This window comes from Epinephelus fuscoguttatus, linkage group LG12 (assembly GCF_011397635.1).
Source record: "Epinephelus fuscoguttatus linkage group LG12, E.fuscoguttatus.final_Chr_v1".
Lineage (NCBI taxonomy): Eukaryota > Metazoa > Chordata > Actinopteri > Perciformes > Serranidae > Epinephelus > Epinephelus fuscoguttatus.
The window spans coordinates 15418898-15445523 of NC_064763.1; the positions used below are offsets into that span (position 1 = coordinate 15418898).

A 26626-nucleotide genomic window follows, 5' to 3' on the forward strand; every position below is an offset into this window, starting at 1 on the left:
CTTGTCATGTTTCCTGCAGGACATCCTCACCACTCACCCCTTCACTAAGATCTCCAACTGGAGCAGCGGCAACACGTACTTCCACATCACCATCGGAAACCTGGTCCGAGGCAGCAAGCTGCTGTGTGAGACCTCGCTGGTGAGAAACAGAGTTTAATATGACGTAGATGCACCACAGCAGTCAGAAGAGCAATAGAGCCATACAGTACATCCTAATAAATGAATAAAATATATTTGTAACCCCTCAGGGCTACAAAATGGACGACCTGCTGACCTCTTACATCAGCCAGATGCTGACCACCATGACCAAACAGCGAACCTCCCGGGGCAGCAACAAGTGAGCAGAATGGCTGGAAATGCATCGATATATGGTCACTCAGTCAGTGCAGCATTCTCCCTCACACACAAACAGTGTGACTACATGTTAACAGCGGCACTTATTTCATGAAACTGAATTGTCCCACAAAGTGGTTATTGAGGCAGACATTTGGTGGTTAACTGTGACACTGTAATGCCAACATTTTCATTTATGTTATTATGTATCGGCCCTGTCTTAAACACTCACCTATTGCCTTTAAGTGAACTTTTCCCACCGTACCAAACGCAACATGGCAATTTGGATGACTGGCTTGTCTGCATTATAATCACTGTAAACTGCTAGTCATCTAATCTGATGTCTGACATACAACACCGTTCAGAGGTTTGGAATCGCCTGCAAAAAAGCTCAATAGGGTCCAGTCAGATGTCTGAGAGGAAACTCTGCTGTCGAACGTTCTGTCATGCTTTTAGGTTGTAAAAAAATCACTTACAAGTAGATGTTATTCTGTGAAATTCAGCTAAGTGCACAAAAGAGAAACAGAAATGAGGAAAGCAGACAAAGTCAAGAGGATGTGAGATCGAAACAAACATGTTATCCACCTTATTCCTAGCCCCCATGTTACCAGTGGAAATTGCGCCCATAATTCAGGCAAGGTAACAGTTTGTTTACAGTACTCTGTTCTACCTTCCAAGAGCAATTGGGAAATAAAAGGTAGAACACACCACCTGTAATAGCTCAAACTGGATTATGTGATCATACCTCTGCCATCTGACATTTTTCCTTTTCAACCAAGCACGCTAGCTTGCTTTGCTCTTCTATCAGATGTTATTGGCGGAAAGAAGAAAAACATCAGTACAACAGCTGATTCCAAACTTTTGAACTGTGGTATTTCATTAAATTATCATTGGGTTTTCTCACTTTATCTCTGTGCTGTTTGATGTAACAAACAGCTTTTTTTTATTTTTTAGACATTTTCAGAGAATTTAATGCCAGTGTTTTCTCAAATGCTGGCATCAGTGTCAAGACAAGAAAACCTGTGATTGAAAATCTAATTTCTCACTTTCTGCTTTAAAAAAAGGTTGTTAAAAAAGATCAGCAGTTACCTGGACCCAAAACAGAAGTCTATTTGTTAATGTTTGTATTGTGAAGTAGCTTCTTTTTTCCATCCTTATTTATGCTCAGTTATAAGTTTAACAAACTGGCATCAAATAGAGAGTTGCTCTTGACTCCTACACTATAGACCAAACCAAAGTTTCTCTCACATCTGTTAGTGCTCTTCTCATTTGATAAATTGACAGTTCACACAGTCAGACTTGGACATAAAGAAATCTGGATTTAAATGTATTTACATATAACCCAATGATTTTGTTTTGCATTGTTTAGTCGTGCATGTGCAAGGAAACAGACCATATGTGTGCCACAAAGTTCAAACACCACCTCCATCTTTGTATGTGTTGATCCACAGTAGTCAGAACATGTGTACACAGACTGTAGATGGTGTCTTTTTTCTAAATGTACAAACCATTAGCATTGATTTTTAAAGCACTGAGTCATAATCATAGCTCTGTTTTTGGACCATGTGACCACGTGTCCTGATGTAGACATAAATAAATGATGTTTTACAAAGAGCACACAAGTTTGTTTCTCACTGCTGTGATCTCAGTGATGTTCAGAGGAGACGACGACCACTGCTGCTGCTCCTGCTTTTATTTTAGAGGGGTAAGAACCTACAGCATCTTTTTCTTCTCAGTGTCTGTCTCACTCCCCCTCTTCCTCACACTCTCACCTCCTCACTCCCTTCCCCATCTCTCTCACTCTCTCTCTCACTCCTCCTCCTCCACCTCCTTGCACCTTTCACTCCCTCCCCATCCTCCTCTTGTCCTTGCTCTTCCTTTCCCTCTTACACTCTCCATCGAAAAGTCATTTAAACATTCATCCTGAGGAGAACAGTGTTGAGAGTTCTGACTTTGAGGGGAAATACATTGACAGTTTTTGAAAATAGACAAACAGACCTGGGTCATAGAAAGTGCTTGAATTTACATATTTTGCATAAGAATATAAATTCTCTGTGTGACAGTAATTAACTGATCCATGTCTCATACGGTGTAAAAACCCTGGAGGAACATTTGGATTTTTGTGTGATAAAACAGCACCTAACAAGGTGATGAAATGTTTCTGTTACTTTATTTCATTACATCAAAGTGCACTTGACAGTGTTTTGTGCTGAGATCTTACAGTTTGGCAGTATGGAGAGAAGGGGGGGGCGGCGGGTCGACTCTTCTCCGAGGTAGATGTTAGTGCTCAGTCATGGTCGCCAGGCTGGGCGTCTTCTCTGCTTGGGAGTTGGTGCTGGAGACTGACCATATATCACTCATCTCTGTTTTGGAGGTTCAGATAAAGATGGCTTATAGGAGGGTTTTAGAGATAAATAATTAGGAATATATAGAAGTCTAAAAGAAATTAGCTGTAGCAGCAGATAATGACTCACTGCCTTACATAAACATGATATTTGCTGCCGATTATATTTTAGATAAATAGGTTAATTGTCAAAAAACAGCAGAAAAATGCCGAAGACTTGTCAAAGCCCATGGTGACTTCTACCTATGTCTTAAGTTCTCAGTCAAATAGTCCAAAACCCAGAAAGGAATTAAAAAAAAAAAAAAAATCAAAAGGTCATACTGTAGTATGTCATAACTGTCAAAAAAGTCAAAAATTGTGCTAAAAAGTCATAGTATAGTATGTCGTCCAAAACGTGATTAAAAAAAAGTCATAGTATAGTATGTCGTCCAAAACGTGATTAAAAAAAAGTCATAATATAGTATGTCGTCCAAAATGTGATTAAAAAAAGTCATAGTATAGTATGTCATCCAGAATATGATTAAAAAAAAGTCATAGTATAGTATGTCATCCAGAATATGATTTTAAAAAGTCATAGTATAGTATGTCGTCCAAAACGTGATTAAGAAAAAGTCATAGTATAGTATGTCTTCCAAAATATGATAAAAAAAAGTCATAGTATAGTATGTCATCCAGAATATGATTTAAAAAAGTCATAGTATAGTATGTCGTCCAAAATATGATTAAAAAAAGTCATAGTATAGTATGTCTTCCAAAATATGATAAAAAAAAGTCATAGTATAGTATGACGTCCAAAATGTGATAAAAAAGTCATAGTATAGTATGACGTCCAAAATATGATAAAAAAAAAGTCATAGTATAGTATGACACCCAAAATATAAAAAAGTCATAGTATAGTATGTCGTCCAAAACGTGATTAAAAAAAAGTCATAGTATAGTATGTCGTCCAAAACGTGATTAAAAAAAAGTCATAGTATAGTATGTCGTCCAAAACGTGATTAAAAAAAGTCATAATATAGTATGTCGTCCAAAATGTGATTAAAAAAAGTCATAGTATAGTATGTCATCCAGAATATGATTAAAAAAGTCATAGTATAGTATGACGTCCAAAATGTGATAAAAAAGTCATAGTATAGTATGACGTCCAAAATATGATTAAAAAAAGTCATAGTATAGTATGTCGTCCAAAACGTGATTAAAAAAAAAGTCATAGTATAGTATGTCGTCCAAAACGTGATTAAAAAAAAAGTCATAGTATAGTATGATGTCCAAAATGTGATAAAAAAGTCATAGTATAGTATGTCGTCCAAAACGTGATTAAAAAAAAAGTCATAGTATAGTATGACATCCAAAATATGATTAAAAAAAGTCATAGTATAGTATGACGCCCAAAACGTGATTAAAAAAAAGTCATAGTATAGTATGTCGTCCAAAACGTGATTAAAAAAAAAGTCATAGTATAGTATGACGTCCAAAATGTGATAAAAAAGTCATAGTATAGTATGTCGTCCAAAACGTGATTAAAAAAAAAGTCATAGTATAGTATGACATCCAAAATATGATTAAAAAAAGTCATAGTATAGTATGACGCCCAAAACGTGATTAAAAAAAAGTCATAGTATAGTATGTCGTCCAAAACGTGATTAAAAAAAAAGTCATAGTATAGTATGACATCCAAAATATGATTAAAAAAAGTCATAGTATAGTATGTCGTCCAAAACGTGATTAAAAAAAAGTCATAGTATAGTATGTCGCCCAAAACGTGATTAAAAAAAAGTCATAGTATAGTATGTCGCCCAAAACGTGATTAAAAAAAAAGTCATAGTATAGTATGACACCCAAAATATAAAAAAGTCATAGTATAGTATGTCGTCCAAAACGTGATTAAAAAAAAGTCATAGTATAGTATGACGTCCAAAATATGATTAAAAAAAGTCATAGTATAGTATGTCGTCCAAAACGTGATTAAAAAAAAGTCATAGTATAGTATGACGTCCAAAATATGATTAAAAAAAGTCATAGTATAGTATGTCGTCCAAAACGTGATTAAAAAAAAGTCATAGTATAGTATGTCGTCCAAAACGTGATTAAAAAAAAGTCATAATATAGTATGTCGTCCAAAATGTGATTAAAAAAAGTCATAGTATAGTATGTCATCCAGAATATGATTAAAAAAAAGTCATAGTATAGTATGTCATCCAGAATATGATTAAAAAAAGTCATAGTATAGTATGTCGTCCAAAACGTGATTAAAAAAAGTCATAGTATAGTATGACGTCCAAAATATGATAAAAAAAAGTCATAGTATAGTATGTCGTCCAAAATGTGATAAAAAAGTCATAGTATAGTATGACATCCAAAATATGATAAAAAAAAGTCATAGTATAGTATGACGTCCAAAATATGATAAAAAAAAAGTCATAGTATAGTATGACACCCAAAATATAAAAAAGTCATAGTATAGTATGTCGTCCAAAACGTGATTAAAAAAAGTCATAGTATAGTATGTCGTCCAAAACGTGATTAAAAAAAAGTCATAGTATAGTATGTCGTCCAAAACGTGATTAAGAAAAAGTCATAGTATAGTATGTCGTCCAAAATATGATTAAAAAAAGTCATAGTATAGTATGTCTTCCAAAATATGATAAAAAAAAGTCATAGTATAGTATGTCGTCCAAAACGTGATTAAAAAAAAGTCATAATATAGTATGTCGTCCAAAATGTGATTAAAAAAAGTCATAGTATAGTATGTCATCCAGAATATGATTAAAAAAAAGTCATAGTATAGTATGTCATCCAGAATATGATTAAAAAAAGTCATAGTATAGTATGTCGTCCAAAACGTGATTAAGAAAAAGTCATAGTATAGTATGTCGTCCAAAATATGATTAAAAAAAGTCATAGTATAGTATGTCTTCCAAAATATGATAAAAAAAAAAGTCATAGTATAGTATGACGTCCAAAATGTGATAAAAAAGTCATAGTATAGTATGACGTCCAAAATATGATAAAAAAGTCATAGTATAGTATGACGTCCAAAATATGATAAAAAAAAAAGTCATAGTATAGTATGTCGTCCAAAACGTGATTAAAAAAAAGTCATAGTATAGTATGTCGTCCAAAACGTGATTAAAAAAAAGTCATAGTATAGTATGTCGTCCAAAACGTGATTAAAAAAAGTCATAATATAGTATGTCGTCCAAAATGTGATTAAAAAAAGTCATAGTATAGTATGTCATCCAGAATATGATTAAAAAAAGTCATAGTATAGTATGTCGTCCAAAATATGATTAAGAAAAAGTCATAGTATAGTATGTCTTCCAAAATATGATAAAAAAAGTCATAGTATAGTATGACGTCCAAAATGTGATAAAAAAGTCATAGTATAGTATGACGTCCAAAATATGATAAAAAAAAAAGTCATAGTATAGTATGTCGTCCAAAACGTGATTAAAAAAAAAGTCATAGTATAGTATGACATCCAAAATATGATTAAAAAAAGTCATAGTATAGTATGTCGTCCAAAACGTGATTAAAAAAAGTCATAGTATAGTATGTCGTCCAAAACGTGATTAAGAAAAAGTCATAGTATAGTATGTCGTCCAAAATATGATTAAAAAAAGTCATAGTATAGTATGTCGTCCAAAATATGATTAAGAAAAAGTCATAGTATAGTATGTCTTCCAAAATATGATAAAAAAAGTCATAGTATAGTATGACGTCCAAAATGTGATAAAAAAGTCATAGTATAGTATGACGTCCAAAATATGATAAAAAAAAGTCATAGTATAGTATGACGTCCAAAATGTGATAAAAAAGTCATAGTATAGTATGTCGTCCAAAACGTGATTAAAAAAAAAGTCATAGTATAGTATGACATCCAAAATATGATTAAAAAAAGTCATAGTATAGTATGTCGTCCAAAACGTGATTAAAAAAAAAGTCATAGTATAGTATGTCGTCCAAAACGTGATTAAAAAAAAAGTCATAGTATAGTATGACGTCCAAAATGTGATAAAAAAGTCATAGTATAGTATGTCGTCCAAAACGTGATTAAAAAAAGTCATAGTATAGTATGACATCCAAAATATGATTAAAAAAAGTCATAGTATAGTATGACGTCCAAAATATGATTAAAAAAAGTCATAGTATAGTATGTCTTCCAAAATGTGATTTAAAAAAGTCATAGTATAGTATGACATCCAAAATATGATTAAAAGTCATAGTATAGTATGACACCCAAAATGATTAAAAAGTCATAGTATGACATCCAAAATATGATTAAAAAAAGTCATAGTATAGTATGTCGTCCAAAACGTGATTAAAAAAAAGTCATAGTATAGTATGACGTCCAAAACGTGATTAAAAAAAAGTCATAGTATAGTATGACACCCAAAATATAAAAAAGTCATAGTATAGTATGTCGTCCAAAACGTGATTAAAAAAAAGTCATAGTATAGTATGTCGCCCAAAACGTGATTAAAAAAAAAGTCATAGTATAGTATGACACCCAAAATATAAAAAAGTCATAGTATAGTATGACACCCAAAATATAAAAAAGTCATAGTATAGTATGTCGTCCAAAATCATGAAAAAAAGTCATAGTATAGTATGTCGTCCAAAACGTGATTAAAAAAAAGTCATAGTATAGTATGACGTCCAAAATATGATTAAAAAAAGTCATAGTATAGTATGTCTTCCAAAATGTGATTTAAAAAAAGTCAAAGTATAGTATGACACCCAAAATATAAAAAAAGTCATAGTATAGTATGACGTCCAAAATATGATTAAAAAAAGTCATAGTATAGTATGTCTTCCAAAATGTGATTTAAAAAAAGTCATAGTATAGTATGACACCCAAAATATAAAAAAGTCATAGTATAGTATGACACCCAAAATATAAAAAAGTCATAGTATAGTATGTCGTCCAAAACGTGATTAAAAAAAAGTCATAGTATAGTATGTCGTCCAAAACGTGATTAAAAAAAAGTCATAGTATAGTATGACGTCCAAAATATGATTAAAAAAAGTCATAGTATAGTATGTCGTCCAAAAAGTGATTAAAAAAAAGTCATAGTATAGTATGTCGTCCAAAACGTGATTAAAAAAAAGTCATAGTATAGTATGTCGTCCAAAACGTGATTAAAAAAGTCATAGTATAGTATGACGTCCAAAATATGATTAAAAAAAGTCATAGTATAGTATGTTGTCCAAAACGTGATTAAAAAAAAGTCATAGTATAGTATGTCGTCCAAAATGTGATTTAAAAAAAGTCAAAGTATAGTATGACACCCAAAATATAAAAAAAGTCATAGTATAGTATGACGTCCAAAATATGATTAAAAAAAGTCATAGTATAGTATGTTGTCCAAAACGTGATTAAAAAAAAGTCATAGTATAGTATGTCGTCCAAAATGTGATTTAAAAAAAGTCAAAGTATAGTATGACACCCAAAATATAAAAAAAGTCATAGTATAGTATGACGTCCAAAATGTGATTAAAAAAAGTCATAGTATAGTATGTCATCCAAAACGTGATTAAAAAAAAGTCATAGTATAGTATGACGTCCCAAATGTGATTAAAAAAAGTCTAAGTATAGTATGCCACCCAAAATATAAAAAAGTCATAGTATAGTATGCCATTATATTTTCTTTACAACAATGAAAAAGTGTTCTAGATACTATACCAAATAATGTATTAAACATCATAGAATAATATGCCATGTAAGTTTAATCAAGAGTCATAGTATGACATAAAAAAATTTCACAAAAGTCAGTGTACAGTATTTCAAAAAATGCCATGAAGTAGTCATACTATGCTAAGAAATGAAAAGGTCATTGTATTATATGCCAAAAATCATGATGTAGTATTTCAAACAGTGATTAAAAAAAGTTATAGCACGGTATGTCAAAAAATAGTATGTCTTAAAATTATTATTTTTTTTAATTATTTTTAAAGATATTTTTGGGGGGGGCGATAAGACAGACAAGCGTGAAAGGGGGAGAGAGTACAGTACATAACAGTGCAGTAGATGGAAAAACCTGGTGTGTAGCCATGAAATAAGAAAAAGAGACAAAAAAAGTATCTCAAGGAATAACCTCTTTGGTTCTTCCTTTCATCACATTATATTATCTTACCTGTTTTAAACTTGCTGTAAGTGCCATTGTCCAGAGTGATTTTGCTGCCCGAGCTGAAAGCCAGACCTCTTTCTCGCCACCTGCCAGCAGAGACATCATGCGAGCCCCGTCAGTGCTACACCTACATCTTATTCAGAACACAGACAGGTAAGGATGTCCCGCTAACATCCTTGTTTTCTAACTTCATGTGTGTGACTCACCAGTGAAAGATGAAGATGATGATGATCAGGATAAGGGACACAAGATCTGTGAGAATCCACATCAGGTTGTACTGGTCTGGACTCTGAGAGACAGAGATAAAAGTAAACATACTGCTCTTCAGTAAATGCATTTACATAAAGGTTTAATGCACCAAGACTCAGGAGCAGTGCTGGAAGTAAGTCACAACACCACAGTATAAAAATACTCCACTACAAGTAAAAGTTGTGCAAGTATTATCAACACAAAGTATTTGAAGTGTTACCATGAGGAAAAGAGGTGAGCTCATGGCGTTGAGGAGCTGGGGAGCGTTGGTGGTGACTGACTGGACTCCAGTGCACCAGGCAAGAGAGTAGAGCCACGGCTGGCTGATCACATACAGGTTGGTGCTGATGTTCACTGCAGCAAACTCGCTGCACACAAGAGAGGAGAAATCATCATGTGTTACAAGAGAAATACCAGGGTCATCTTTGATGCACGCGCGCAGACACACACACACACACTGTGTAACCTGGTGAGCTCAGAGGACATGGAGCTGTAGTGCAGGTTGAGTTTGACAATGTGGTTGCTCTGGAGCTCCTCTAGAGGGAGCCGACTGCTTGATGTCTGCTGGAGGTCGGGATCGATTTCCTGGACCAGAGCCCGCAGGTCTGATGGCAGCCACAGCACCTGGTGAATGGGTGTCCAACACAAACAAACAAACACACACACACACACACACACACACACACACACACACACACAGTTAACAACAAAAAGGGTGCCACACTGGACATCAGGGGTTTCTGATTTCTGTAAAAAGACGTTGCTGTTGAGTTTTTCAAATTTATTTTTTGGCACTCTGACCATTGTATCAGAGAGAAGGCAGACATCTCCAACACGACTGATAAACAACAACAGGTAAGAGGACAAATATGTTTTTGATTTTGGGGTGAACTGTCCCTTTAATGTCAATTTGTTGAAACATCATGAGATGGAATAAAGGAGGACGTACTCACCCGTGAGGACTGAATGGAGGACTCGTTCTGGATGACCTCCAGTGTGCGTTGGATCCAGGTATCCCTGTACGGGTGACCTCTGGGTGGGCGGTAGAGGTCGAAGATCACCAGTTTGTCTCTCTGAGCTGCCAGCTGGAGGAAGGCCTGCAGGGTGCACACAGACTGCTTCCCCGCCTGCACTCGGTCCTCTGCTCCCAGAGAGCCAGCTGTACCAAACGGATTGTGCTGGTGGAGGAAACCATCGATACCTAATTAACACTGTGACATAACATGCAGGCCATTGCGTTCTGAATGTGCCAGCTGATGCTGTGGTACAGCTGTAGTGGTGAGGAATTAACTGCAACATGTCTGATAATCAATACTTTCTACTTTGATTAACTGTCTCAAATCTGCTGTTCAGAGTCAGAAACAACATGTGCCTTGGTGTTGTGCTGCATTACAGTCGGAATATATAAAAGGATAAAATGTAACTAACACAGAAAGGTAATGTTTTTTATGACGTTTTGGACATCATACTACACTATGACATGTTGATCATATTTTGGACGTCATACTATACTATGACTTTTTTATCACATTTTGGACGTAATACTATACTATGACTTTTTTTAAAATCATATTCTGGATGTCATACTATACTATGACTTTTTTTTAATCATATTTTGGACGTCATACTATACTATGACTTTTTTTAAATCACATTTTGGACATCATACTATACTATGACTTTTTTATCACATTTTGGACGTCATACTATACTATGACTTTTTTATCACATTTTGGACGTCATACTATACTATGACTTTTTTATCACATTTTGGACATCATACTATACTATGACTTTTTTATCACATTTTGGACGACATACTATACTATGACTTTTTTTAATCACATTTTGGATGTCATACTATACTATGACTTTTTTTATAATATTTTGGACAACATACTATACTATGACTTTTTAAATCATATTTTGGACGACATACTATACAATGACTTTTTTTTAATCATACTTTGGACGACATACTATACTATGACTTTTTTTTAATCATATTTTGGACAACATACTATAGTATGACTTTTTTTTAAATCATATTTTGGATGACATACTATACAATGACTTTTTTTTAATCATATTTTGGACAACATACTATAGTATGACTTTTTTTAAATCATATTTTGGATGACATACTATACAATGACTTTTTTTTAATCATATTTTGGACAACATACTATAGTATGACTTTTTTTTAATCATATTTTGGAAGACATACTATACTATGACTTTTTTTTAAATCATATTTTGGATGACATACTATACAATGACTTTTTCATGATATTTTGGACAACATACTATACTGTGACTTTTTTAATCATACTTTGGACGACATACTATACTATGACTTTTTTTTTAATCATATTTTGGACAACATACTATAGTATGACTTTTTTTTAAATCATATTTTGGATGACATACTATACAATGACTTTTTTTTAATCATATTTTGGACAACATACTATAGTATGACTTTTTTTTAATCATATTTTGGACAACATACTATAGTATGACTTTTTTTTAAATCATATTTTGGATGTCATACTATACTATGACTTTTTTTTTAATCATATTTTGGACAACATACTATAGTATGACTTTTTTTTAAATCATATTTTGGATGACATACTATACAATGACTTTTTCATGATATTTTGGACAACATACTATACTGTGACTTTTTTAATCATATTTTGGACAACATACTATACTATGACTTTTTTTAATCATATTTTGGAAGACATACTATACTATGACTTTTTTTAATCATATTTTGGATGACATACTATACTATGACTTTTTTTTAATCATATTTTGGAAGACATACTATACTATGACTTTTTTTTTATCATATTTTGGAAGACATACTATACTGTGACTTTTTTTAATCATATTTTGGACAACATACTATACTATGACTTTTTTTTATCATATTTTGGAAGACATACTATACTATGACTTTTTTTAATCATATTTTGGACAACATACTATACTATGACTTTTTTTTATGATTCTGGACGACATACTATACTATGACTTTTTTTAATCATATTTTGGATGACATACTATACTATGACTTTTTTATCATATTTTGGAAGACATACTATACTATGACTTTTTTATCATATTTTGGAAGACATACTATACTATGACTTTTTAATCATATTTTGGATGACATACTATACTATGACTTTTTTATCATATTTTGGATGACATACTATACTATGACTTTTTTATCATATTTTGGACAACATACTATACTATGACTTTTTTTAATCATATTTTGGATGACATACTATACTATGACTTTTTTATCATATTTTGGATGACATACTATACTATGACTTTTTTATCATATTTTGGAAGACATACTATACTATGACTTTTTTATCATATTTTGGACAACATACTATACTATGACTTTTTTTTAATCATATTTTGGACAACATACTATAGTATGACTTTTTTTTAAATCATATTTTGGATGACATACTATACAATGACTTTTTTTTAATCATATTTTGGACAACATACTATAGTATGACTTTTTTTTAATCATATTTTGGACAACATACTATAGTATGACTTTTTTTTAAATCATATTTTGGATGTCATACTATACTATGACTTTTTTTTAATCATATTTTGGACAACATACTATAGTATGACTTTTTTTTAAATCATATTTTGGATGACATACTATACAATGACTTTTTATTGATATTTTGGACAACATACTATACTGTGACTTTTTTTAATCATATTTTGGACAACATACTATACTATGACTTTTTTTTATCATATTTTGGAAGACATACTATACTATGACTTTTTTTAATCATATTTTGGATGACATACTATACTATGACTTTTTTATCATATTTTGGAAGACATACTATACTATGACTTTTTTATCATATTTTGGATGACATACTATACTATGACTTTTTTTATCATATTTTGGAAGACATACTATACTATGACTTTTTTTAATCATATTTTGGACAACATACTATACTATGACTTTTTTTTATCATATTTTGGAAGACATACTATACTATGACTTTTTTTAATCATATTTTGGATGACATACTATACTATGACTTTTTTTTATCATATTTTGGAAGACATACTATACTATGACTTTTTTTTAATCATATTTTGGATGACATACTATACTATGACTTTTTAATCATATTTTGGACGACATACTATACTATGACTTTTTTATCATATTTTGGATGACATACTATACTATGACTTTTTAATCATATTTTGGACGACATACTATACTATGACTTTTTTATCATATTTTGGATGACATACTATACTATGACTTTTTAATCATATTTTGGACGACATACTATACTATGACTTTTTTATCATATTTTGGACAACATACTATACTGTGACTTTTTTTAATCATATTTTGGATGACATACTATACTGTGACTTTTTTATCATATTTTGGACGACATAGTATTCTCTGACTTTTTTATAGTATTTTGGACGACATACTGTACTATACTTTTGACATTTTTCTGACAGAGTTTTTTACAGTTTATGTCGCCATAGTATACTATGAGTTTTCTTCACTTTTTTCCGACATACTACAGTAAGACTTTTTCAGCAAGGAATACTATGACTTATTTTACAAGTTTCAACAGTTTATTTTAACATACTGTACAACATACATTTCAATATGACTGTCTACATACTATACTATGACTTTTTTACCTTTTTTTTAAAGTATTACTTTTTTCGACATACTATACTGACTTTTTTTTTTTTTACCTTTTTTGACATACTATACTACATTTCTTTTTTCCTGTTTCATTTAAAGTGAACTTTTACCCAAAGCCACTTTCACGTAAAATGAGTTCGTGCTGCAACTAATTATTCTAAAAAATGTATATATTTATTGTCAATTTTTCCATTTCATTTATTTTTCCTAACTGTTGCAGTACTTTCATTTTTTTTTCCTGTTTCCATGTTTTATGACATGCACTGAACACCAAGGAAAATTTATCATATTTGGCAATAAAACTGATTCTGATCATCTCTATTATTGATGTATTGTATAATTATTTTCTACAATAATGAATTCAGCTTTTGGTCAACAAAACAGGACACAATAAAATATCATAAGCTGTTATTCTGCAGTTTCTAACAATGAATGAATGAATAAATGACTTTATTTCGAGCAAAACAAAAAATAAAAAACATCAACAGACATGCTTGAAAAGGAGGAAGTGTGCACTCCTTCCCCTTCTCAGTATTCATGTTTCTTTAAAACGAAAATTGTTAACAACTGTTCCAAACTAATTTACAACCATTAATATAGATAAGTCTCATAAAATAACTCCTCCCTCAGCATTGATGTAAGTGACAAAATAAAACACAATAAGTGTTACAATACAATACAATACAATACAATACTTACTTACAGTACTTACAATAAGTACTTCAATATGTTTCTATTGTACTGGACTCACAGAGAGAAACCAGGCCCCAGCATTCAGGCTCTCCAGCTCAGCCCAGGTGAACATGGCAGCCGGAGTGTCAGTCCGGTTGGGGAAAACCTGGTGGATGTTGGTGGTCCGTCGCAGTGTGTGGTCATGCATCAGGAAGGGCACCCCATCAACGCTACAACCACGACATGTAAACAGTGTTGATCAGTGTGACTAAGAGTCGTACTATCAACTATCAACTAATAAATCAATCATGATGTATTAATATGGATTAAACCACCCAGCAATATATAAAGTAATTAAAATGAGCAGAACATTTACCAGCTGCAATGTCAAAGCGATGAACACATTAACTAATTATCTATATAGCTGACTGACCTGATCGTGACATCTGTTTCCAGACCATGACTTCCTGCTTCCACGGCCTTCTGGAAAGACATCAGTGTGTTTTCTGGAGCAAGCTGCAAATGGAGAGAATCAATACACATCAGTGTTTTCACATGCAGAAGGTTTAGCAACTTGCAGCTGTAGTCAACACATGTAGTTACTCTCTCTGTTAGGAGTGTAAACATTTTACAGAACTACAGGGGGAAGTATAGTTTCTGGGCTCCAGGCAGCAGAGAAGGGAAGGATGAGAGCAGTGTCATTTCAGAACACCAGGCCCACACAGTATCCTAAAAATATTTAGTATGACACTGCTTTGCAGGATTTTGTCTTGTATCCAGGACTAAAAATTTTCTGTTGGATGTAATATTTGAGTCAAATAATTCACTCACTTTGCTGGTGTGGATAAAAATAATTTGAGAAACATTAATTTGTTGATTATTTGTTGATTGACAGAAAATGAGTCGGCAACTATTCTGACAATAGACTTATTGTTTCAGTTGTTTTTCCAAACAAAAATGCAGAATATTCTCTGGTGTGAGTATGTGAGAATTTGCTGCTTTTCTTTGTCATATGTGACAGTAAATTAAAAATCTCTTCCTACACAAGCAAACTGAAGACATCACTTTGGGAAAGATGACATGAATATGTTAAGGCCTTTTTGCCACAATGCTTTTTTTTTTTTACCTTTTTTTTCCTAACCACACAATCAAGAAAATAACTGGAAGAATAATTGACGATGAAAGTAGAAAATTAATTTACTTATTAAAAAAGATAATATAATTGTTAGTCACAGCAAGGGTTGCAACGTTATGAGATTTTCACAGTACAATAACCGCCTCAGAAAATATCATGGTTTCACAGTATCACGGTATTACAGGTATTTATATTTTCAGTCAGAATGACCCTCAAAAAAATGAGAATGGAAGGGTTATCTTTGGTTAAACAAATGTTTTATTACTATTTATGGAAGTATGTTATATGTTTACATGCTGCTCTATTTTTGTTTGTTACATTGCTGTGGTATTTCTCATTGAGTATCACTACTTTTTGAAGTATCAAAGGTGCCTCTATTTAAAAAAAAAATTCAAACAATTTTTGAAAAATTAAATTAATTCTAAAAATATCGTCAACAATTTCACCTTGAATTTATTTGCATGTCATTATGACATTTTCACCTGATGTTTTTTAGTCGCACTCCTGGCCTTTTTGTAAATGTATTTTTTGTAAATGTAATGTATTCCTGTGGTGTGATTTTGTTGTGGTTTTGCAGTGTGTTTCTGTACAGCTACATGTGTTATCACATGATCTGTTGGGCGACCACCATTGGTTGTATATATAGGTGTGTGTCTCCTTATCTTGTTCATGTCTGATGAAGGGCTGGTGCAGGAAACGTAACATGTGGTGATGCGATTAAAATTTCCAAAAGGAGCAGTTTCTGCTGATTGGAGCCGGGGCTGATTAATACTGTGCTGCTGCAGAGTCATTTGACCCGGGTGTGAATATTGGTTATAATCTTTCACATTACATTAAAAAGCCAGATGTTAGCATGTTTTTAAATGCAAACATTAGGCACCGTGAATGTAAGAGAGACTTGTTTTCAGTATCATAGTAGGTCCTTGATGTGGAGTCACATTTCTATACCTTAGCTTTACCTAAAACAATGCCTTTGAAGGGAGGAGGAGAGAAGGAGGGGAGGACATGAGGAGGACTAGAGTCATAGATCAGACTGGATCAGTGGAGCAGCACAGCAAAAGTCCTTCAGTAAAACAATCTGGCTTAAAACATCACAGGAAAAATAGCTAGATAAAACAATTACAGCAGAATGGCCGTGCTTGTTATTTTATTTTGTGCAGTAACTGTTCTTGCTCACCATGGGTGCTCCTCTGTGGCCGATGAGGGCCGGCGCGGGGCCCAGGGACCCGTCCTCTTTAATACAAGGAGAATACAAGCCGAGGGGCACCAGGTAGAGGGCCGACAGGATGGACAGGTACACCCCCATGATCAGGCCCCGCCTTACTGAAACACAAACAGCATTCACTCTTGGTTCCAATCTTTTTAAAGTCAGGGGACATTTTCTTGATATGGTGGGATGATCTGCTTTATTTCAGTGTACTGCTGTTTGTTTCAGGATTATTCTCATAACAACTAAAAAAAGAAGTTCATTATTTTTTTAATTCTTAAGGGGATAGTTCAGCATTTTGGGACATCTGGCTGCTTCCTCTTGTTTCCATTCTTTATGCTAAGCAAAGCTGACCATCTGCTGGCTGTAGCTTCATATTTAGCATGAGTGGTTGTGATCTAACTTTGAGCAAGAAAGCAAATAAACTTCTTTTATATCAAACCTTTTGCATTCTAGACAGTGTTCACTGATAAAACTACAAAACTATTTTGCAAATCAAATGACCTAAACTGTGCACCATACCTCTGCTGTTCATGCGAAAGAAATGCAAAGCTATCGGCCAAGCCAGCACCGTCACCAGTAGGACTCCACCCACATGTAAAAAAGGTGCGGTGACCTATGATGAGGACACAAAACAAACCCTGACATCAGGAGTGGAACCAACACTGGGAACAAGTGAAGGCTGTTGTGGAGGAAGAAGAGGAGTCTCACCTGGAAGGAAAGTAGTAGCGTCTTCCATTCTTTACTCCACAGGTCAGATAAGACGGCGGTGGCTACGACTGAGAACGTCAAACTCACTAAGATCCCAATCTGACAATATACAGGAGACAGTCATGATTCTGGGGTCAATTAGTATTAAGTTCTATGAATCTGTTGTAGAGTAATATAAATACATTTTACAGCTCTATCTCTTTTTGGCAGTTAGTTAAACAGCAGCGGTGGAGAAAATATTCAGACCCTTTATTTAAAGATAAACTGTGCAGGATTTTCCTAAGTACCAATCAACAGACTCGTACCGAATAATCCCTCTCCTGGGGCGTCAGTGGCTTAATGGGTAGAGCAGGTGCCCCATGTACAAGGCTGTTGCCGCAGCAGCCCGGGTTTGAATCCAGCCTGTGGCCCTTTGCTGCATGTCATCCCCCATCTCTCTCTGCCCCCTTCACGCTTACCTGTCCTGTCCATTAAAGGCAAAAATGCCCAAAAAAACATATATAAAAAAAAAAAAAGGAAAAAAAAAAAGAATAATCCCTCTCCATCATTCATGATCCACTCTCAGTGAGAAGTGGTGTATTTTTCTGCAAAGACTCTGCCCTTAGCCTGTAGGTGATGTTTATAGGCCCCCACAACTCTCAGGTGCAGTTGGGGCTTTATAAAAATGGAGCGACCAGTTGTCAGACCACAGACAGCAGGTATCCAAGAGACACAGTGCTGAAAAAACACAAATGTAGCGAATTTATTACTTATTACTAACACAAAAGTCGATACTCTTTTCATCCATCTGATAAAACGTGAACCTACAATTGTCTTCAGGAAAATGAGGGGCTGTGTAGACCCAGGAAATGTTTTGTAAGAACTCAGACTCCTCTGCCCCTCCTGAGCCTGGGGAGTACCACCAGTTGGTCCAGGAGTTTCCCCTCAATGTCTGCTGTAATGTCTGCTGTTTCCAGGCATATTTTAGGTTGACTCGGGGTCAGTTTGACAACTTGCTGTCTGTTGTTGGGCTGTACAGCTCTGGGTATCCAGCAACCGCTACCACCAGTTTCTCCTCCATTGTTTACCAACTGTAAACTTGCTTCTGTGACCATCACAGGAATTGAGCCCGCGGCCGCTGTGGCAGGGACATTGCCTTGGCATGTGGGACACCTGCTCTGCCCACTGAGTCACCGGGCGCCCCAGCACTGCTTAGTTTTACCCTTTGATCTAAAGTTTTTTCAGCCTTCAGTTTTACAATACAGGAAACAGTATGGTGCCCACTTCCCGTTCACAAATTCTACTACTACAGCCAAACAGTACAGTAAAATATGTTTCTGAAGACATTTTAGGTGAGAAAAAAGACAATACAGTAACAGAATCTCAGTTTGTATTTGATCAGAACTGCACAGTTTTACGGTTTAATTTGAGTTTGGTCTGAGTTTGAGAGAGAAAGGGGCGGCTCTCTCTTGATCCACTTCTATATTCTTTGTGTACAACAAAGTAGTTTGACCAACAGCCCTAGAGCCAGAAGAAATCTGCTGTATGACACGTTTTACTTCATCCGGCAGATTTTCACTAGGAGATAAGCAGGGAGATCTGGGCACTGGTGAGATGGAGGTAAGTTTACCACTAGTATTAACTTTATTGACGAAAACGATGATGAAAATTTTTTTGTCAATGACCTTTTTTCCATGATGAAAACAAGACTATGACAAGCTAAAACGTCAATTTTTGTCAACTAAAAATAGATTAAAACTATGAAGGATAAAAATTACTAAAATATGACTAAAGCTAATAAGCATTTTCATCTCCAGACTAAAGGCCTTTGCGAACTGAGTCCATTTTTTCATCCGAAATTGTCGCACGTCTGAAAATAAATATGACTTCACGTTATGTCAATCACATTTGCACACTGAGTCCAAAACTTGAGTCCGTCATTAAAAATTTCAGATCATCACATCCATCAGACATTTGACTAATAATCAGTGAAGAAAATGTGGCAGTGGGAAACAGCTATGACAAGACAGAGGAACAAGGTGCACAGAATCATTTCATAACTCAGACAGCTACTTTCAACAGGTCAGATAGTAATACTCAGGTGGATGAGGATGAAGAGGAGGAGGATGTGTGGACTGAGGACAGCTCCGCCCCTTAATGCAGCTGCAGTGCCAAATGAAAGACAGGGAGGGAGTGGTGACAGCCAGATAGGTAACTTGTCTTTTCATTTTGTCAGTTATTGCAAGTTTTCACCATGAATAAAACAATAAAACACACCGGACTCAGTGTGCAAGGTGTTTGTGCATAACAATGTTTTTCGGATGACAGATTAAAAATACGCATCCGAAAAAAAAATGGACTCAGTGTGCAAAGGCCTTAAGTCTAAGACCAAATCTAAAGTACCTGTCAAACTTAACACTGTTTGCCTGTTTGTGAAGCCCTATGAATCACTTAGTGTTGGCACAGTGATTACATAATTATAGTTTGGTGTTTGTGATGAACATGTAAGGACGATCCATCAAAAGCTACTGTAATCTCTTAAAACACGTTACTTTGAGCTCTACATACATTGAACCTCCAGTTAACATAAAAACTGTAAGTGTAGGAGAGACAGGGAGCGGTTACCTTGTGACTCCAGTGTAAATAAAGCTTCTGGCCCTCTGACAGCAAACAAACAGCCAGCAGCTGCATAGAGGAATAAAACACATACGCACACACACACACACGCACATGCACACGCACACACACTAATTAAATCTGATGTGTGAGAAAATGTGGAGTCATAGTAAAACATTTGCACAGTCAGACCTTTACAGTGCAGGACACCTGTACAGAGACACTAGATACAAGACAATGGAATGTTTAAACATTCACACAATACTTTTGTATAAACGTTAGATTTTAGTTAACTTTTTGACAGAGCCAGGTTTGTCAGTCCGAGCTACTGATGCCAACATTAGCTAATAGCCTATTACACTACTGAAGCTGCTCCTCTTTTTGGAACCACCACAGGCACGGTAATAATTTCAGTCATGCTTGTTGTTGCCATCAATATGTCATCAAGTGGAAATATTGTGAGTATCACGATATGAATTTTTCATATCATATTACAAATTATACTGATATTATCATGAACAAATTGATATGGCACAACGCTACTCCATATACACTACTTAACTATTTCCTTATTATAAAAAACAAACAAACATAGCCACGAGTTGGACAAAAACATCACCCAAGAACACAAAAATGACCAGCTGCACAAAACTGTCTTTAAATACGAGGATATACACTCCATAGAAATGGTGCTATATACAATAGAAGAACGTAGAGAATATTAAATCCAGTAAAGTGGACGACACTAATTTAGACAAGTCAGACCCTCAGTGTTGTGTTTCTGTCTCACCATTAGTACGGTGATGTAGGTGAAGAAGCCTGCGGCAATGACCAGCAGCACCACAGACCAAGGAAACCAGAAGCCCAAGTTCCCAAAGTTAAACCTGCACAGGACAGTCAAGAGTCAAAACAGAGAGACTATTGGTGATTTTAACCAGGATGCATCAATAAACAAAAGATATATAGCCTGAAAGACAGGGAAGGTTTTGAGATGCTAACTTATTTAATAATACACCATAGTCTTTCTTGGAGATTGTCTCATTTGTCAACATTTAACAAAATCATCCATTATTCCACCTCAATAATAATACAATTAATATACACTGGTGTTTGAGAGATAGATGGCTTCATGCTAACATTTTAGCATCACTGCTACTGTATGTGCACAAGGTATTCTGTAGGTAACCATGGCAAGAATCCTGTGTCATCAATGCTACGTTACCAATTAAATCTCACTTCCTAACTGGGTTAAGCTGACTTAAGAGCTTTAAAACAAGGGTACCCCAGTGGCTCAGGGGTTAGGGCACCGGCCATAAAACACAACTGAGGGACTTTTGTCTTTCATCCTTCTTCCCTATCATTTTTCCACTATCACTATTAAATAAAGGCACAACATGCCCCCCCAAAATTATGTAAATATTTTTTTAAATCAAACAAAATAAAGTCAGCTGATGTAGTTTCATGTGGTAGGCGATAACGCGACACAATATACTGTTTTTTTTAATCGTCATCATGATGCCAACTTGCGATTTATTTATGTCTTTTACGTTCAGTTCAGCGTTCAATTAATTCAGTGAAAGATATTTTTAATTTTTTTTAATTCAACAAGCAATTTGTTATATTTTAGCAGTATACTGAAATCAGCAAAAACTGAGTACACTTTAACATGTATTTAATATTAACGCAAGCAATATGGTTACCACAATATTCAACCACATCATTTCATTATAGCATATTTTTTTCATATTGTGCAGCCCTGGCAGGCCACCATAGAGACATAAAGAGACTAAAATCAAATATATCTTAAATTCAACTACATCAGTTTTTTTTATTGTCTGTGGTGAGTCATTCTACTTAGAAATGTGCAATATCAAAATTGTTGGAACACTCTCCAATTTGACCATTAAGATAATTTTCCAATATCTCAGTGTTTGGGCTGTCTATGTATCACACATTATATAGAACTTTTGCTCAATTTAATTGAAAAGGTGCTTGAGGACGGTCCCTGTTTTAAAATCTAGTTTAAAAGGGTAAATTGAATATTATTGTTGTTGCTGTTTCCCATGTATGTTTTTGTGTCTCAGTGACTAATGGAGACAATTTTTGAAAGGGATGCAGCGTTGAGCAAGAGGGCTGCAGCTGGCAGTCACAAATCAAACTGCAGTGTAACCCCTTGGGGGATTGTTTGTATCGTTAATTTCCATCCACTAAATGTGCTTGTTTTTGCCACTGACAGGCTCAGATTGTTACACTAAGTCTGACAACATTATGCAAGCGAGATAAACTTTTTTGTTAAAGAGTAACATCCATTTTGTTCAACCAGAAACAGCCCTGAGTTTGCCACTGTCAAACCCACCAGACTCCATTCAAATTATCAGTAATTTTAGCGTGTATAGAGGTAGCTTTTTTTTCCACATCTAACTGGGAGATTTAAGAGTTTATTTCAATCAAACCAGAGAAGATGATTGTTGGAACAGTGGAAAAACAAATAGAGATATTTTTGTGAGCTTTATTTTGTTTTTATCAACTTTGAACAAGGTGTGTTTCATGATGATAAAATTACTGTTTATTTGAATAAAGTCTGGTGGGTGTGGCAATGGTGAATTCAAGGCTGTTTCTGGTTTAACAAAAAGGATCTTCCTCTTCAACAAAAAGATCTATCTCTGCTGAGATCTTTTCAATAATGCTGTCAGACACTTATACAATAATAATCTGAGGCTGTCAGTGGCAAAATAATAACTCTCAGTGGACATAAATTGACAGTGCATATTGTTGTGAGTGATTACATCACAGCCTGTTCTTCTGTCCTTCTTCCCTTTAAGACCTTGATTGTCTTCATTTCATGTTTCTACATGTATGTTGCATATTCTTAAATTCTGTTCAATCACATTACCAAACAGCAAATCTGTAGTCAGGTGGTATTAGTTAATATGAAGCAGAAAAACTGTACACAGAGCAGAGAGTGGGATGAACGGAGGGTTAGCAGAGGACCAGGATCTCCAGTTTATCCTGGGAACCTACACCAATGTTTTCATACACTCTGGTTACACATGTAACCCGCACATAATATATGTTCACCTATGCACCATACTACAATAAGTACAGCAGCATTACTCCACCCACCAGTCAAAGTCATTGTAGTCGTTCTTTGCTTGTCCCCAGAAGTAGAGAAACACCAGTGTTAAGCAGAAAGACGTCACCAGCAGAGCAAAGCTGACACCTTCCAGCTGTCGGAAACATGAAACACAAGTTGTTGTTTTGTTCGTAAAATGCCCTTTAATATGTATGGCACGTGTCCTTTTCTTTTCCCCATTTATTGCCTTGTTTTCATGGAGATGAACAAATGGTCTTTGACCTCTCTGAAGAGCGAGGAATTCAAACAGGAAAGCTGTGATTGTAAAAAAAGCTCTGGTCTCACTCTGCTGTTTATCAGAGCTACAGTTGTAAAACAAATGAACTTTTAAAGTGAATTTAATTGTTTTCCTGCCTTGTTTGAAAACTATTTCCACCTGGTGACTTGACATTGATGGTACACCTTATGTAAAAGATGCTGTGAACAAGAAAAAAATAAAACTTATTGCATTAATTATGGACCTGACGTGGCCCGGTGCACATTTGCAGTTGTCTGACCTTGTTGCAGCAGCAGTCTCCCGGCTGAGTGCAGCCCCTCTCGTAGCGTCCCCACCGGCAGCTGTACAGACCGGCCAGACACGACACTAAAGGTCGGTGCTCGTAGCGCCGCAGCAGTTTAGCCCGGACCCCACGCAGTCGGCCGAACTGCAGCTGGGGTAACGTGGAGGCCATGGCTCACACACACTCTGACACACCCTCCATCTTGCTCACACACACACCTGAAACAAAAACAAAACACAGACATGAAAATCTCAAATGAAATACAACAATTCTCCCAGTGTTTGAATGCAACTAAGTACATTAATTTGAGGACTGCACTCAAATACAAATTTGGTCTTTACTGGAGTCTGTTTTCCACTTTCTACTTTTACTCCACTGCATTTCAGATAAAATACTGTATTCAGATAAACAAGACAACTTTATTGACCCACCAGGGGCACTCTGTTTGAAGAGCTTGCCTTGCACTGGAGCCTATCCCAGCTGACATTGAGCGAGAGGCAGGGTACACCCTGGATGGGTCACCAGACTATCACAGGGCTGACACATAGAGACAGACAACCATTCACACTCACATTCACACCTACGGACAATTTGGAGTCACCAATTAACCTGCATGTCTTTGGACTGTGGGAGGAAGCTGGAGTACCTGGAGAAAACCCACGCTGACATTAGGAGAACATGCAAACTCCACACAGAAGGGTTCCAACATCCTGGATTCGAACAAGGAACCCTCTTACTGTAAGACGACAATGCTAAGCTTTCTTATGTTGACATTTTCCTTTAAGTCCTCGTTAAGGTTTCCTCAACATAAAACCAGTTGCACAAAACACCCTCAAGTCTCCTCCTTAAGGTTTCCTTAAAATGTTTACTTAAGTATTTATGGTTTTCTCCTTGTCTTGGTCTCATACTTAAGAACTCCCTAGACTGTTGTACAAAAGATTTTAGCAACCAAAGCAAGGTAAAAAAAAAAAAAAAAAAAAAAAAACTTAAAGGTACCACTGACTTTCTTAACTGCAACATGACTGAGTTTATGGTGATAAAGAGACAAAACTAACACACCTGAGAAGAGTGTTCTACAACAAGGAGAAACCGATGGATACGCTTTTGATTTTACACTTTAGATTTGACTGACTTTATTTTTGTTGCTTCTTCCTACAGTTGTTTTCTGTTTTCTGGTATTTGGGGATCAAATTTACTATGCAGTTTGTGCTTTCTATGATTGTATTCCTCCAGAGGTATAATCTTTTCCTCTTCTGACCATTATGGTTTCCTTGTCTCCTTTTCTTCTGCCATTTTTTTTCACTATCTAACTATAAGACAACTTTGTGAGACGATAACAGGCATCACAAGTGAGAGTCCAAGCAAACAGTCTCCATGGAAACCTTTACCACTGTCAACGAAGTAAATTAGTTTTTCCTAACTAAGGAAGCCTTTTAAGGAAATCTGTGCAACTGTGTAAGTACCTCAACTAGGAGAAATTAAGTCTTAAGTGTCATACGTTTTGTGTAACCGGTCTGGTACAAAACAAAAGTTATAATTAAATTTGCTTGAACTATGACACCTTTATATATCCTACGTCTGTGCACACTTGAAAAATGACAACTATACATTCACAAAATCTCAAGTATAAAATCCTCTATAGATTCCTGATACAAATCAGCCTGTCTCAGGAAGTGATGATGAAATGTGGCTTCACTGGGCAGAAACTCAGTTACTGGGAACTATTGTTACAGTTTGTTTTGTTCCTTTAGGCAGGAAATCACCAGAAATATCTTCCTAGTTGCTGAGTTGCAGTTCCCCAGATAAGTCCCAGATCTGCCCCTGACCTGACCTCATCAGCTCATTTTGTCAGTTCTCTTCTCATTGGGCAGCTCTTGTTCAACTCAGGTGTGTTTCAGGTCATTATCTTTGCTGGAGATAAAGGGCAGCTCAGCTAGTTGTAATCCTCCTTTAGTGACATTAAAACTATACATTTTATTACAATTCACTTAATAATAATTGTACATATAAATGGTATCATGTGCATATGTTAAACAATTCAAAAAATAAGCTTGTAAAAACCTTGTAAAACCTTTATAGCTTCTGTTGTGTACCTTTAACTGCCATGGCTGAGACAAACTTATGTTTTATAACAAACCAAACAATAACAGCCTGTTGATTACATAAATAATATTCTGTGGCCTAATAGCCTAGGCAATAAAACATTGAATAATTAATAGGACTGTTTGCAGGCTGCGAAAAACAAAGCTGTCTCTTGTATCACAACTTGCAACGAAGGAGCTATTTAACAGAGGAAAAGATGCCAAAGCCTATTCAATAACCAAACACTTTAATGTTGATTGTATCGTCGGCATTAGTCAAACATTGATCGTCAAGCGTGTCACCAGATGTTATCCCAATATGCAGATGTGGTTCGCGGCTTTTTTTTATGTGTTGTATGCGAGCCGAATTAAAGCCTGCATCCTACTTATCCGTTTAAAATGTTATTTATGTTTAATCAGTGATTCGCTTTGGCGAGCAAGCGTGAAAATTATAAAATTGGCCGATTTTTATACGTGGTCTGGTGGTACACTCGACATAAAAGAAAGAACGGGACCTATTGAGACCGGTCGGAGCTACAGCATGAAGCGGATCATCACCAAACACACATCGATGCCAAAACACGTTCAGTCTGTCCGATGTCACTGTGTATTATTCTGATAGGAACATGTCAGGTTATCATACCTCCAGGTCGGATCTGCCTCCCGACAAAGGGCAGAGATGAAGCCGCAGTGCGCCCTTCTTCCTCGGTTACCCGATGTGGAGCAGGTGGCCTCGGATGAGGAGCTTGTCTCAAACTAACCAGAGTTAGTTTAACAAGTAC

At 35.1% G+C, this 26626-nt stretch overlaps 2 protein-coding genes across 3 annotated transcripts in view; one reads left to right on the forward strand and one right to left on the reverse strand.

Annotated features, from left to right (window-relative positions):
• myo7ab (myosin VIIAb) overlaps positions 1–387 on the forward strand; it is a 61281-nt gene extending 60894 nt beyond the window's left edge. Inside the window, exons 48-49 of the mRNA XM_049591278.1 lie at positions 20–139; positions 249–387. Coding sequence (XP_049447235.1) covers positions 20–139; positions 249–341 — 213 coding nt within the window. The 3' untranslated portion in view covers positions 342–387. The remainder of the gene's footprint in view (positions 1–19; positions 140–248) is intronic.
• LOC125897815 (glycerophosphodiester phosphodiesterase domain-containing protein 5-like) lies at positions 1–26626 on the reverse strand. Of its 2 annotated transcripts, XR_007450524.1 has the most exons (17): positions 26488–26626; positions 23761–23981; positions 23254–23357; positions 20921–21014; positions 20140–20199; positions 17536–17634; positions 17347–17440; positions 16795–16940; positions 14916–14998; positions 14562–14712; positions 10011–10235; positions 9524–9681; positions 9278–9425; positions 9015–9097; positions 8815–8894; positions 2555–2696; positions 1–136 (listed from the first exon to the last, which is right to left on the reverse strand). XR_007450524.1 is itself a non-coding variant. In XM_049591260.1 (16 exons), exons 2-16 carry the CDS (start codon positions 23932–23934, stop codon positions 2614–2616), a joined length of 1782 nt encoding a protein of 593 aa, XP_049447217.1. In that variant the 5' UTR covers positions 23935–23981; positions 26488–26625; the 3' UTR covers positions 2230–2613. The 2 variants fall into 2 exon arrangements, 1 of the variants encoding a protein (XP_049447217.1); XM_049591260.1 differs by lacking the exon at positions 1–136 and having other exon boundaries at positions 2230–2696; positions 26488–26625.

Excerpts from the sequence above, each read along its gene's own strand:
- LOC125897815 (XM_049591260.1), bottom strand. The coding sequence starts at position 23,934 with ATGGCCTCCACGTTACCCCAGCTGCAGTTCGGCCGACTGCGTGGGGTC. Across the intron at positions 17,635-20,139 it reads ATTTACACTGGAGTCACAAG|ATTGGGATCTTAGTGAGTTT; the intron begins GTAACCGCTCCC and ends GTATATTGTCAG. Across the intron at positions 9,682-10,010 it reads CCTCCATTCAGTCCTCACGG|GTGCTGTGGCTGCCATCAGA; the intron begins GTGAGTACGTCC and ends CCCATTCACCAG.